Source organism: Hydra vulgaris, chromosome 13, assembly GCF_038396675.1.
Source record: "Hydra vulgaris chromosome 13, alternate assembly HydraT2T_AEP".
NCBI classification, from domain to species: Eukaryota; Metazoa; Cnidaria; class Hydrozoa; order Anthoathecata; family Hydridae; genus Hydra; species Hydra vulgaris.
Window position 1 is genome coordinate 25,085,413 of NC_088932.1, and position 12,094 is coordinate 25,097,506.

Below are 12,094 nucleotides of genomic sequence, written 5' to 3' on the forward strand. Positions count from 1 at the left end.
TTTTTATATTGTACGTTTGAAAGTTCAAGATTTAAAGGGTAAGGCTAAAGACGACTTTGTCACAGTAAAATAATTTGATTTGCAATTTTATAGAAAATTTGAAATTCAAATTAAAAGCATAAGAGAAAGAACTGAAAAGACTTTTCTTATAAAGAAATAACACAAATTGAAGGTTCGATGCTATTCAAAAATAAATTGTATATAACTTCAGACAACAATTGTATATAACAACAGACATCTGCAATATGCAAGACGAATCAGTTTATTGAAATATATTGATTGTGCAGTTTATTGCAATAAACCGATTCGTCAGACTATCGTTTAAACAAACGTTAAAACACATTGCTTGAGTGGTCCGAAGTAAATATTCCGCAAAAAAGTGCGACAGTTTACTCCAACGTAGGACAGTTTGCTCCGGAGTAAATTGTCCGAGACGGACGGACAGGACAAACTTGGACATTCTACTCCGGAGTAAAATTTCCGACCGGACAACTTACTCCGCGGACAGTTTTCTCCGTGACAGGTCTCTAAAATGTAACATACACGGCCGTGCAATATAGTAGGCCATTAGCCAAATTCATTTCAGAGGCCTGGTCTCGAAATTAATTCGATGTAGGGAAAAAAATAAAGATGGTTACTTTGTTATTTAAAAAAATCAACTAAACAATACTGTCGCTTCTGCTATTAGTTCCTAACTCATCATGATTAAAAACGTAAATGAAAGTGTTGTACTTTCGAGGAATTGAGTAACAAAATGCAAATGCATTTACGTTATTTAAAGCTGAAAAATAAACTGAAGCCTAATAGGCTATTGAATATTGTTATTGAATAGCAAACATGTATTTTCAATGCAGTCTCGCTAAAAATACCTAAAATTATAGCTGAATGGTCATCAAACAAGATGTTTTACGATAATAGAATTAGTGAAGATATCGTTTTCAGATATTGTGGCCATAAAATTTTTTTTATATATATAAATATATATATATATATTTGCCACTTTGTAGCATTCTTTATGCTTTTTCGGAAAGCCCGCAGTTCCCTTCCTTTTTATTAAAATGGAAGGAAACTGCGGGCTTCCCGAAAAAGCAAAAAAAATACTACAAAGTGGCAAAAAAAATAGTTACCTGGTTATATGCTACATGCATTAAATCTAATGTATAAAATTATATTGTGACTATTTGAGATCAGTTGCTTCACTTATTGCTATATCAGCAGATCCAGAACTAAACTATTTTTAAAAAGATGTATCATTGTTTAAAAATTGAAATAACACATTAAAAAAATGGCTGTTTAATTGTAACATGTTTATTTTGTACTATTGAAATTTGAACGCAAATCGTCTGTCTGTCAACATTTACATTATAAATACTTACAAAGAACTGCCTTTGTTTTATCAGATTATATTTGTTTTAGTAATTTGTTATTTGATCTAATTATACTTCACATAGATAACACTAAAATTGAAAACATTGACTTCTATATCAATAAACTCACATAAGATTCAAATGATAATAATACTTGAGGGGAAAATAACACTTTTAAAAATAATACAAAAAGTGTCACTAATATTATCCCAAATAATACTGAAAATACTGATGTACAAGGATATTTACAATAGTGCAAGTACTAATTAAGAGTAAAATTCTAACAAATACAATATTAACAAACATAATTAAGCTATCATTACCCGAAGAACCTCTGACCGACGTCTTTCATTAGTGGACGAACCATGGAGAGCAATATCCGTAATCGCCTTCAAAAGAAGAGGTTGATCTACTTCTAATGACGGTCAACCAGGTTTCTTTCTGATTTTTAGTTTTTCTTTGACTTTTGGATGCTCCAAGCAGATTTCCTCCATTCTAGCTTTTTTCAGTTCTCTAGTTTTCTTCTGTTGAGCTTGATCATACTTTTTTGGGCCAGTTCTTTACATAGATGAGCTAGTTTCTCTTTTTCTTTTCCAAATCATCCTCTTCAGCTTCAGCAATGAATCCACTTCTCTTTTTAATCTTCAGTCCAGCAACTTCACAATTTAAAGCTGCAATCTCAGAATTGAGTCGATCTTGAGCCACTGTTCTTGCATTTTTTTGAATTTTCGTGGTCAACAAACTTAAAGTTAATGCACTTCGTTAATCATCAATAACAGATCGCTCATTGGTGGGCTCAACAAACTGTGAGGAATTCTTGTAAAATTTAAGTAGAATATACGCGGGGGCAGACTGTTTTGGAGTATTGGTCCAATATGATAATTGCTTGCTCTTGAACTTCATTGCCTTTTCATTAAATAAATTGATTAAATACATTACTCTTGATTCAAGATCCTTATGCACCAGTTTCTCTTCTTTTAATAAATTCCATATACTATGGACTTCTTTCTGGATATTAGCCTTTTTTTTATCGGGATGAGCATTTCCATATGAGACCATCAATAAGTTAAGTAATGCGGTTTTATCCATATTTTAATATTGATTTATTAGTATTGTTTACATCACAATCAGAATAATGATTTAGCTCATCGCAAGCTTTTTAAAAGAGTTTCTTCAACCCGCTCGGGAGAAATTAGCGTTTCGAATTTTAAATAGACTTTATGTGTTTGCATTGCATCACGTTTTACAATCAACGAGCAATTAGAGTTTCGTATTTGAAATAACGACCATTTAATTTCAAAAAATGACGAATTTATGAGTTTACTTTTATGAGTTTACTTTGAACCACATCTTATAATCCGCTAGGGAGCGAATAACAATTGTGAATTTTATATACAAAGAGTTAATATTTCTAACATAATTTGATTCGCAGTCAAATGGTAATATATTAACAAAAAGATAGTAATTTTTATTTTACGTTAGTAGTTGTTATTTATTTAATGTCTCTGGGAAACTTATTATATTAATTTATAATATTATATTATAAATAATTTAATAAAATATGATATCAAATTCCCGGCATTTAATATTAATTTCCCGACAAACAAAACATCATTTCTATACCATTGAGTAGATGTAAATACCGTTAAAATCTGCTCATTAAAACTAAAAAAATAATTTAAATTGACATCATTTTGGCCTCAACACCCCCTCCCCATTGTCAATTTGTGTCAAACTTTCTAGCACTCCCCCTCCTATATTTACTGACCTCATTTATGGATGACCCCTTAATTGAGAAATGTCTGGAGTTATCTCATTACAATTGTATATCATTATATACATGTATATAATATAATTATTCTTTACTTTTTATTACACATTATATATTAATTTGTTTTATAGGCTTAATCAAAACAAAACAAAACAACAAAATTTTAAAAAAATTCTCATAAAACATCATAATTAAAATAAAGATTTAAAAAATTAATCAATTAATTAACAAAACACAATAAAAATCGTTATTAAAAATAATAATTTTTTATAAACCGAAGAAACTTTATTAAAATTACAAAAACTATTTAAAAAAAACTTTTTATATTAGTTAGGATTTTTTGTCGGAGGAAGTGGTTGATCATGACTAAGTTTATAAAATCGGTTTTCATAGTAACATATGCCTGTGGTAGCAACATAACCAAGAATGACAAAAAGAATCTTTAAAAGTTTTTTTTCATCTGAAATACTCAACTCACGAGGCAAAACTTCAAAAAAAGTGACATACAAAAATGAGCCAGTTGCAATTCCTTGTAATACCCCTGAAAACCACAACCGAAGGGCCAAGGAATTAAAAGAACTGAGGACAGCCATTCCTAATCCAATACCAATAGGAGTCATAGAAGAAAATATTCCCAAACATAAAACAACTGTAGAAGAGCTCATTTTAGCATCAACTAGTTGAACACCAATCGAAAATGCAATTATACTTTTATGAATAACCAAAGCTACAAACAATTCAAGAACATCTGACGTTTGGGTCAAAAGACCAACTGCTAACCCTTCAAATAAAGAGTGAAGGGATATAGCAAATACTAACACATAAGCACGCAAATTAACCTTTTGAAGAGTTTGAATTGAAGCAAGACTTTTACTTTCTACTCTATTGCTGTTGTCATGTTTTTTAGGTGCAGGAAAAAACACATCATTAGTACTAGAACTTTTCTCTAAGACATGTTCATTTTCAACAATATTTTTTTCCATGATGATAGAATAGTTTTGTTGTATACCAACTTGTTGCAGCTGTCTTTCTGAAGCGTTTATCTCAATACCAGTAACTAGATCTAAGTTGTTGTCATGAGATAAAAGATGATTATTTTCATTACATGATAATTCATCCTGGTTACTATTAACATTTTCAGGAGCTTCATAAGATAACTGATTACTATGGCAACAAGAATGAACTATATGCTCTAATATTAACATAAAGATAAATCCAATACCAATAATAAAATCCCCTAGTGGAAAATCAGTCTCAATATAAACAGATATTAGTGCATTATTTATTGTATTCTTTACCAATGGAAATAAATCAAGAATAACAGTGCTAAAAAACACCCCTCCAGCAAAGCAATTTGACAAACTAATAAGCAGATTGCGAGTATGAGAAACTCTTCCTTCAAATGAGGAGCTTCGTGAAAGATTTAATGGTACAACACCAAATATCATGCACAACAAAAACAAAATAATAATTATAATTAGTTTAACCGACCATTCTGGTAATTCATAAAAACCCATAGTTAAAAAATGTTTCTTCTTTTTTACAGTCACAATAATTCTTTTTGGTGTTGATTAAAATATCGAAGAACTAAACAAAAAAATAAAACTTAATTGAAAATGAGATTTTACTTAGTAAAACCACATTTTTTATTATTAGAATGACAGTGAAATAAGGTCAGCACATTTATATTGAACAACTAAACAATTTTGAATTTTGGCTGATTACCAGATCAGATGTTTACTTGAAGTCATTTTTTCTGAAACTTAAGGTCAGTACTAAAGAACTGAAACATTAAACCACTATTTTTTAATATATATCAGGGGCGGATCCAGACCATCTAGCCCCCCCCCCCCCACTTTTTTTCTAAAGGACCTTTATTTTTCGAGAAAATTATAGGAATAGGCGATTGTGCCCCTCCACTTCAAAACCCAAGTCATTGGCCATGTCTAGTAAGGAAGGGCAATTTTTAGATTTCATATATATATATATATGTATATATATATATATATGTATATATGTATATATATGTATATATATATATATATATATATATATATATATATATATATATATATATATATATATATATATATATATATATATATATATATATATTAAAAGATATACACGTATATAAGTAAAAACACTTATCTAATTCTTTTTTCAATTTGTTTCTCTCTGTGTAGGTTTATCAGAAAGAATGTCTAAATATCAAAAAAATTAAAGTTATAGAAAAAAGTTTATAAGTTTTAAATCATTATTTTTTCAAAAACCTAATTGTGAAAAATTAGTATAATTTTAGTTTTGTCATATGTTTTAGATTTTTTAAAAGGCACTTATTTTTATGCCTGCATTTAGAAATTAATGAATTAGATTTCTTGTTTTGTAAACTTTCTTGATCCAAATAAGTAATAATTTCAAAATTTTCTTGCAACTATAGCATGCATCTTTTAGAAACATTTTCAAAGGTAGGTGCAATTTTTAGGTTGAATTTAAATTAATATTTACTTTCTTTTAATTGCCAAATATATTTTAAGAGTCTCTTTGAGTATTTTTTATGTTAGAAAGATTATTTGTGGTTGGTGTATGATTTTTCCAATTCACCCTGGATTGTGCCAATAAATTGTTATCAGGGTTACTTTGTGAGAAAACAATCCATTTGTAAATAATATTCTTTGATAAGCATTTTTCATTCATAAGGCAATCAATTTTTTATTTGCGAGTATTTTTTCTTTAAGAAATTCATTTTTATTATTCAATGCAACATTGTGGCCTTTTATAAATCTTTCTATACTTTTTGTACAGCTATAACTTTAGGGTCAAAGGGAGGGGTGTTAAAGGAAAAGAGTATGTGCACAGTTTGATCTCTTGTTCTTTATCTCTTCGTAAATTCTTTTGCGGTGAAAGCATACAGTTGAAAAGCATACAAGGGACAAAGGGTCATAAATCAGTGGTTTTACTATGTACTTTATGGATGCTCCCTTACTTTAATAGTATTTCTGTTAGAAAACTTATGCAATTCATTAGATGGAGGGAAACGTTTGCCTATTAATTCTAAAAACTCTTTTCCAATATATGTTGAAGCAATTTTAATGTATGATGAATTGAACCAAATTATATTTCTACTTTTATTTCACTATTTTGCAACTTTTGTTTCAAATTATTGCTTGAAATATTTAAATTTGCTTTTCTTAAGAGCATCTTTAAACATATGTTTAGAAAAGAGCTAAATATACTTCCATTAGAAGAATTTTGATTTAGCTTTTTTTTAATTGAAATAAGAATTTGTTTTAAAATTTGAGGGGGGTTATTTGAATTTATAATAATATAAGTAATAAAAACAATAACTTATCATTTGATTTTTTATAAAGCAGATAAGAATTTTCTGAAAGGTTAAATAAAGAAAGTTCATAATTTTTAAGTTGGTGTTTGATTTAATATAGAAGCCAATGTTTTGGAGAATTTTTATAATATAAACATATTTATAATCTAAAAAATTCTTGTAAGAGACTATGCTGTTAAAAAAATTTGTCAATTATAAAAAAAACTTTCAAGAAAAATTTGAAATTATTACTTGTTTGGATCAAGATTTTTATAACACTAATTCTAAAGAATTTTTTTCATAATTATTTTTTTGAAAAAATAATGTAGCTAATATAACTGATTTCCTTGGTTACAAAACAACTACAGTATAACTTAAATTTTTTGATATTTAAACATTTTCCCTAATGAACATAGAGAGAAAGAAACAGACAGTCAAAGAAAATTAGATAAATGTTTTTACTAATTTATTATTGCTCTGTCCTTTGATAAAATCAAGCACTTTCTTTGTAGAATACATTATATATATGTATATATATATATATATATATATATATATATATATATATATATATATATATATATATATATATATATATATATATATATATATATATATATATATATATTAGGGTTATGACTTTTTTAAAAAAAAAAATTTCCTGTGTCATAAATTGATAAACTTTTGTTAGAAAACATTGAAAACATGTTCAATTCTTCTAGGTTGTAAAAAAAGGTCACCCTGCAATTAAAATTACGAATCATTATTTATTTAATCTTGTTACTGCTTCTACTAACAAGTGTGGCTTTGCTGAAAATCATTTAAAACTTGTATAGATTAGAAGTGTTTAGAACTTTAGAACATTTTGGAGAAACTAAGAATATTCTAGAATAATTTAGAACATTCTGGAATAATTTAGAATATTCTAGAACAATTTAGACTGTGTATATATAGCTGCTTATCAAATTTTATAGTTTTTACAGAAGCAACACATGACAACAAACAAGCCTAGCAATAACAGCATTCAGAAGATAAAGGATGTCTGGACCAATAATCTGGCAAAATTTGAAGACTCTCATAAAGAAAGAAGAATGGTCCCTTTGGAAGAATATTCACTGGAAGAAAAGTGCAGAATGCCTCTCCAAAAGCAAATTATCAGACGCTACCATTTCCTTAGACCAAAAATCAAAGGAAAAAAGGAGCGAATAGCGGAAATTTCCGAAAAAGTCATCAAATTGTGGAAGTATAAACTGAATTCTCCTCATGTATTTGATCAAGTTATACGAGCAAAGCTTGATAAAATACTGAAATGTTATGATGAATGTGTCAAGTGGGGAAGCTACAAACCCCTTGATGAATTTTTTGATATTACTAAAGTAGATGGAACATGGTTATCTTCTGAGACCAAGCAATTGTACCATCTCCTAGTGGAAAGCAAAGGAACAGTGGGATACTCTACAGGTCAAGGGGCCAGTAAAGAAACTATCCATCCCTCTAAAAGACAAAACCTTTCTAATAGGTCATCCAACTCGTCATCTTACTATCCTAGTTTTAGTGATTCTGACTCTGAGGCTGACGACAGTGAATATGAAAACGATGACAATGAAGAAGAAGAGACTACTTCACCAAGCAGAAAACATTATAAAAGCAACATTGCAGTCAATTTGGTGACTAGGTGACCTAAGAGTAAAGCTGCTAACATATAGCAATTGGCTCGTGAAGGCATTGACATCCCAACTCCATGTCAATCAGCTATTTACAAGTCAACAATCAAAGAGGCAATCAAGCTGAGAAAGAAATGATTGAAAAGTTGCATATGGAAATTGGTCCTTACACTTTGATGGCAAGCACATTAACAAAATCAATTATCAAGTAGTCGTTCTTAAAAATGAAAGAAGAGAAATCAAATTCTGGCACGGGAAAAACTATTACCCAAGGAATTTCTAAAGTCCTTGATAAATTTCACCTATAGAATTCAATACAGATGATTGTTGCAGATACCACCATCGTTAACACTGGAAAAAAGAATGGCGTTGTTGTAATATTGCAAAGAATGTTCACAGAGAAACACATCAACAAACCTCAGTTTATCAGTTGTCAACACCGTGTATTAGGTAGAATTCTCCGTTTGGTGATGGATGAAAAACTTGGAAGTAAAACACAATCGCCGAACATTGAATATCCATTTGTAGAAAGCGAACAACTGAAAACACAGTTTGATAACGGAATAGAAGTAATTCTTGAAACATCAGGCTGGAGAGATGATATGAAATTGTTATTTCATCTCACTCAAGTGTTCTGATTTTTTGATGAAAAGGGACATTTTCTATTGATCGGGTTTCAGAAATTACCTAACATCAGCAATGCGAGGTGGAATTTCAGAGCTATACTAGCAATCCTGGCCTTCACTTTAATTCCTTCAACAAGGACAGTTCTACAGAGATGTCGATTTATATCGTATGGCTGGGCAGACCATTGGTTTACAGACGAACTGCACAACAAAAATGACTTTAATAACTTGGCTGAAGTACTGAATCCATACAAAAAGGCTTTGAGCTCTTTGAAAAATCACTGGAAGCGAGAGCCATCCATACTACAGATCCCCAGAAGTAATCAATGCGCAGAGCATGCAATCAGAGTAATGAAGGAAGTGTATTCGTCATGCAAAGACAAATTGCACCTATTCCTTCTATGCAGCAAGCAAGAGCAAGGTTAACGGTCTGAGTCATTGTTGGATTGGAAATTTATTTTATTACATGACTATGACATTCTAAATACATTTGAATACATAGTAGTACTTATTTCAAAATCGATTTTTTAATGGCGGGGTGAACTTTTTTCAAAAGATATGCAAATAATAGTTCATTTTTAGGTAAAAGTTTATCAAACTACAGTACAAAAGCATGGAGATGAAAAAAGTCATAACCTTAATATATATATATATATATATATATATATATATATATATATATATATATATTATATATATATATATATATATATATATTAGTATACACGCTCATCTAATTTTTTCTTCAACAACCTGTTTCGCCGTCAGTAGGTTCATTAGGAACCTACTGACGGTGAAACAAATTGTCAAATAAAAAATCAGATAAGTGCTTTTACAAATTTACTATTACTTTGTTATTTAAGAACATTGAGTACTTTATTTGTAGAACACACTAACATAGTATAACATAGAACTCTTCCTGATGATCCAGCAATGGTGAAACTTCAAGTCGAAGATAAAAGTTAGATAAGTGTTTTTTACTAATTATATATATTTATATATATATATATATATATATATATATATATATATATATATATATATATATATATATATATATATATATATATATATATATATATATATATATATATATATATATATGCATAGTTTTAAACTAATATTATGCTCTTGTTTAAAATAATATATAAATTTATTAGCTAAAATAAAAATATAAATTAAATCAACAAAATAAATTTTATTAAACTTAAAAGTTAATCAAGTCTAAACAAATCGCGTATATCTATTCTTAAAACTCGATAGAATATAGACACCAACGCACAGTGTTTTGAAAAGTTTAGCAAATCCCTCAGCATTTGTCGGTTATCGTTTCTAATTTTGTTTATTCAAGTAATCATGTGACAACCGCGACTTATTCCGCTGATCTCAAAATAATAACTGGACAGCGCATACGGGAAAATATTTGAAGTCAGTTTTGGCCTACCAAGATGGCGGCGTTATATATATATATATATATATATATATATATATATATATATATATATATATATATATATATATATATATATATATATATATATATATATATATATAATATACAAAATATATATATATATATATATATATATACATATATATATATATATATATATATATATATATATATATATATATATATATATATATATATATATATATATATATACATATATATATATATATACATATATATATATATATATACATATATATATATATATATAAATTAGTAAAAAACACTTATCTAACTTTTATCTTCGACTTGAAGTTTCACCATTGCTGGATCATCAGGAAGAGTTCTCTTCCTGGAGGAACTCTTCCTGATAATCCAGCAATGGTGAAACTTCAAGTCGAAGATAAAAGTTAGATAAGTGTTTTTTACTAATTTATTATTGCTCTGTTCTTTAAGAACATTGAGCACTCTATTTGTAAAATACACTAACATAATTTACATATATATATATATATATATATATATATATATATATATATATATATATATATATATATATATATATATATATATATATATATATATATATATATATATATATATATATATATATATATATATATGGTATTTTTTTCATCTATTTTTAAAGTCTCTGGCGATATTCGTTAAATTGTTCTTTTCATGCCCGTTTTCAACAAATATTTTTATTAAAAAATCAATTTCCTGTTGGAGGTTTTTTCGAAAACATATTGTTTTTGCAAAAATATTATAATGGCTGGTTGTCAGTTGGTTGATAATTGGTATTTTTTTTCACCTATTTTTATATAGCCTCTGGCGATATTAATTAAATTGTTCTTTTCATGCCCGTTTTTGAGAACATATTCTTTTTGCAAAAAGAATATATTCTCAAAAATACCTCCAACAGGAAACTTATCTTTTGATAAAAATATTCGTTGAAAAAGGGCATGACAAGAACAATTGAACTAATATCGTCAGAGACTATATAAAATTAAATGAAAAAAATACCAATTATCAACCAAATAACATCCAGCTATTTATAAAGTTACCATGGATTTTAATAGTTGGCCCCAAACTTAGAAAAGAATTTTAAAAGCAAAACATAAAAGTTATATTTACACCAACTCCAAATTTAAACAATATTTTCTGTAACAATAAAAACAAAACTTCCTCCAAATACAAACCCAGGCGTCTACCAAACAATATGTTTACTCTATATACTCTATAAACAATAATACTCTATATACTCTATAAACAGAATGTTTACTCTATATACTATAAAATGCAAGTCTATATACATTGGTGAAACCAAGAAGAAAATTATATCAAGATGTATTGAGCACCAGAAAAATAGTTAAAAAGGAAAATGGGCCAGTTCTGGTGCTACTGAGCATTCCAAATCATGCCGAGGTACGTTTGACTGGTTAAATGCGAAAACTATATCGGTAGCTCCAGAAAATCATATTCGGAAAACTCGAGAATCCCTGGAAATAAACAAAGCTAATGTTCGACAAGCTTTAGCAAGTGGCAAAAATGTTCTTAATAGGGATGATGGTGATAACGTCACAACAAAAGCTTGGGGGCCATTTTTTATTAGATTATTTGACGTCAACATTTAATCCTATTTTATAATAATTTATAAAACATCTAAAACAGCATTGTACTAACTAATTTTTCTTTTTGAGATATTTCGGTCTAACCTGCATAGACCATCATCAGACGTGAAATACCAATTTAAAATGGATTGGCATTTTACGTCTGATGATGGTCTATGCGGGTCAGACCGAATCATCACAAAAAGAAGGGTTGTTTAGTGCGATGCTATTTTTGATGTTTTGTAACTTATTATAAATTTACGTACTACAAGAAACGT

At 28.3% G+C, this 12,094-nt stretch overlaps 1 protein-coding gene across 2 annotated transcripts; it reads right to left on the reverse strand.

The window, feature by feature from the left end:
• Nucleotides 1-3,299: 3,299 nt before the first annotated feature.
• On the reverse strand, nucleotides 3,300-9,671 carry LOC100210044 (zinc transporter ZIP1). 2 transcript variants are annotated; one of them, XM_065815396.1, is made up of 2 exons: nucleotides 9,648-9,671; nucleotides 3,300-4,725 (listed from the first exon to the last, which is right to left on the reverse strand). In XM_065815396.1, exon 2 carries the CDS (start codon nucleotides 4,653-4,655, stop codon nucleotides 3,465-3,467), a length of 1,191 nt encoding a protein of 396 aa, XP_065671468.1. In that variant the 5' UTR covers nucleotides 4,656-4,725; nucleotides 9,648-9,671; the 3' UTR covers nucleotides 3,300-3,464. The 2 variants fall into 2 exon arrangements, with proteins under 2 accessions (XP_065671468.1, XP_065671467.1); XM_065815395.1 differs by lacking the exon at nucleotides 9,648-9,671 and adding an exon at nucleotides 9,601-9,623.
• Between the last annotated feature and the right edge of the window lie 2,423 nt (nucleotides 9,672-12,094).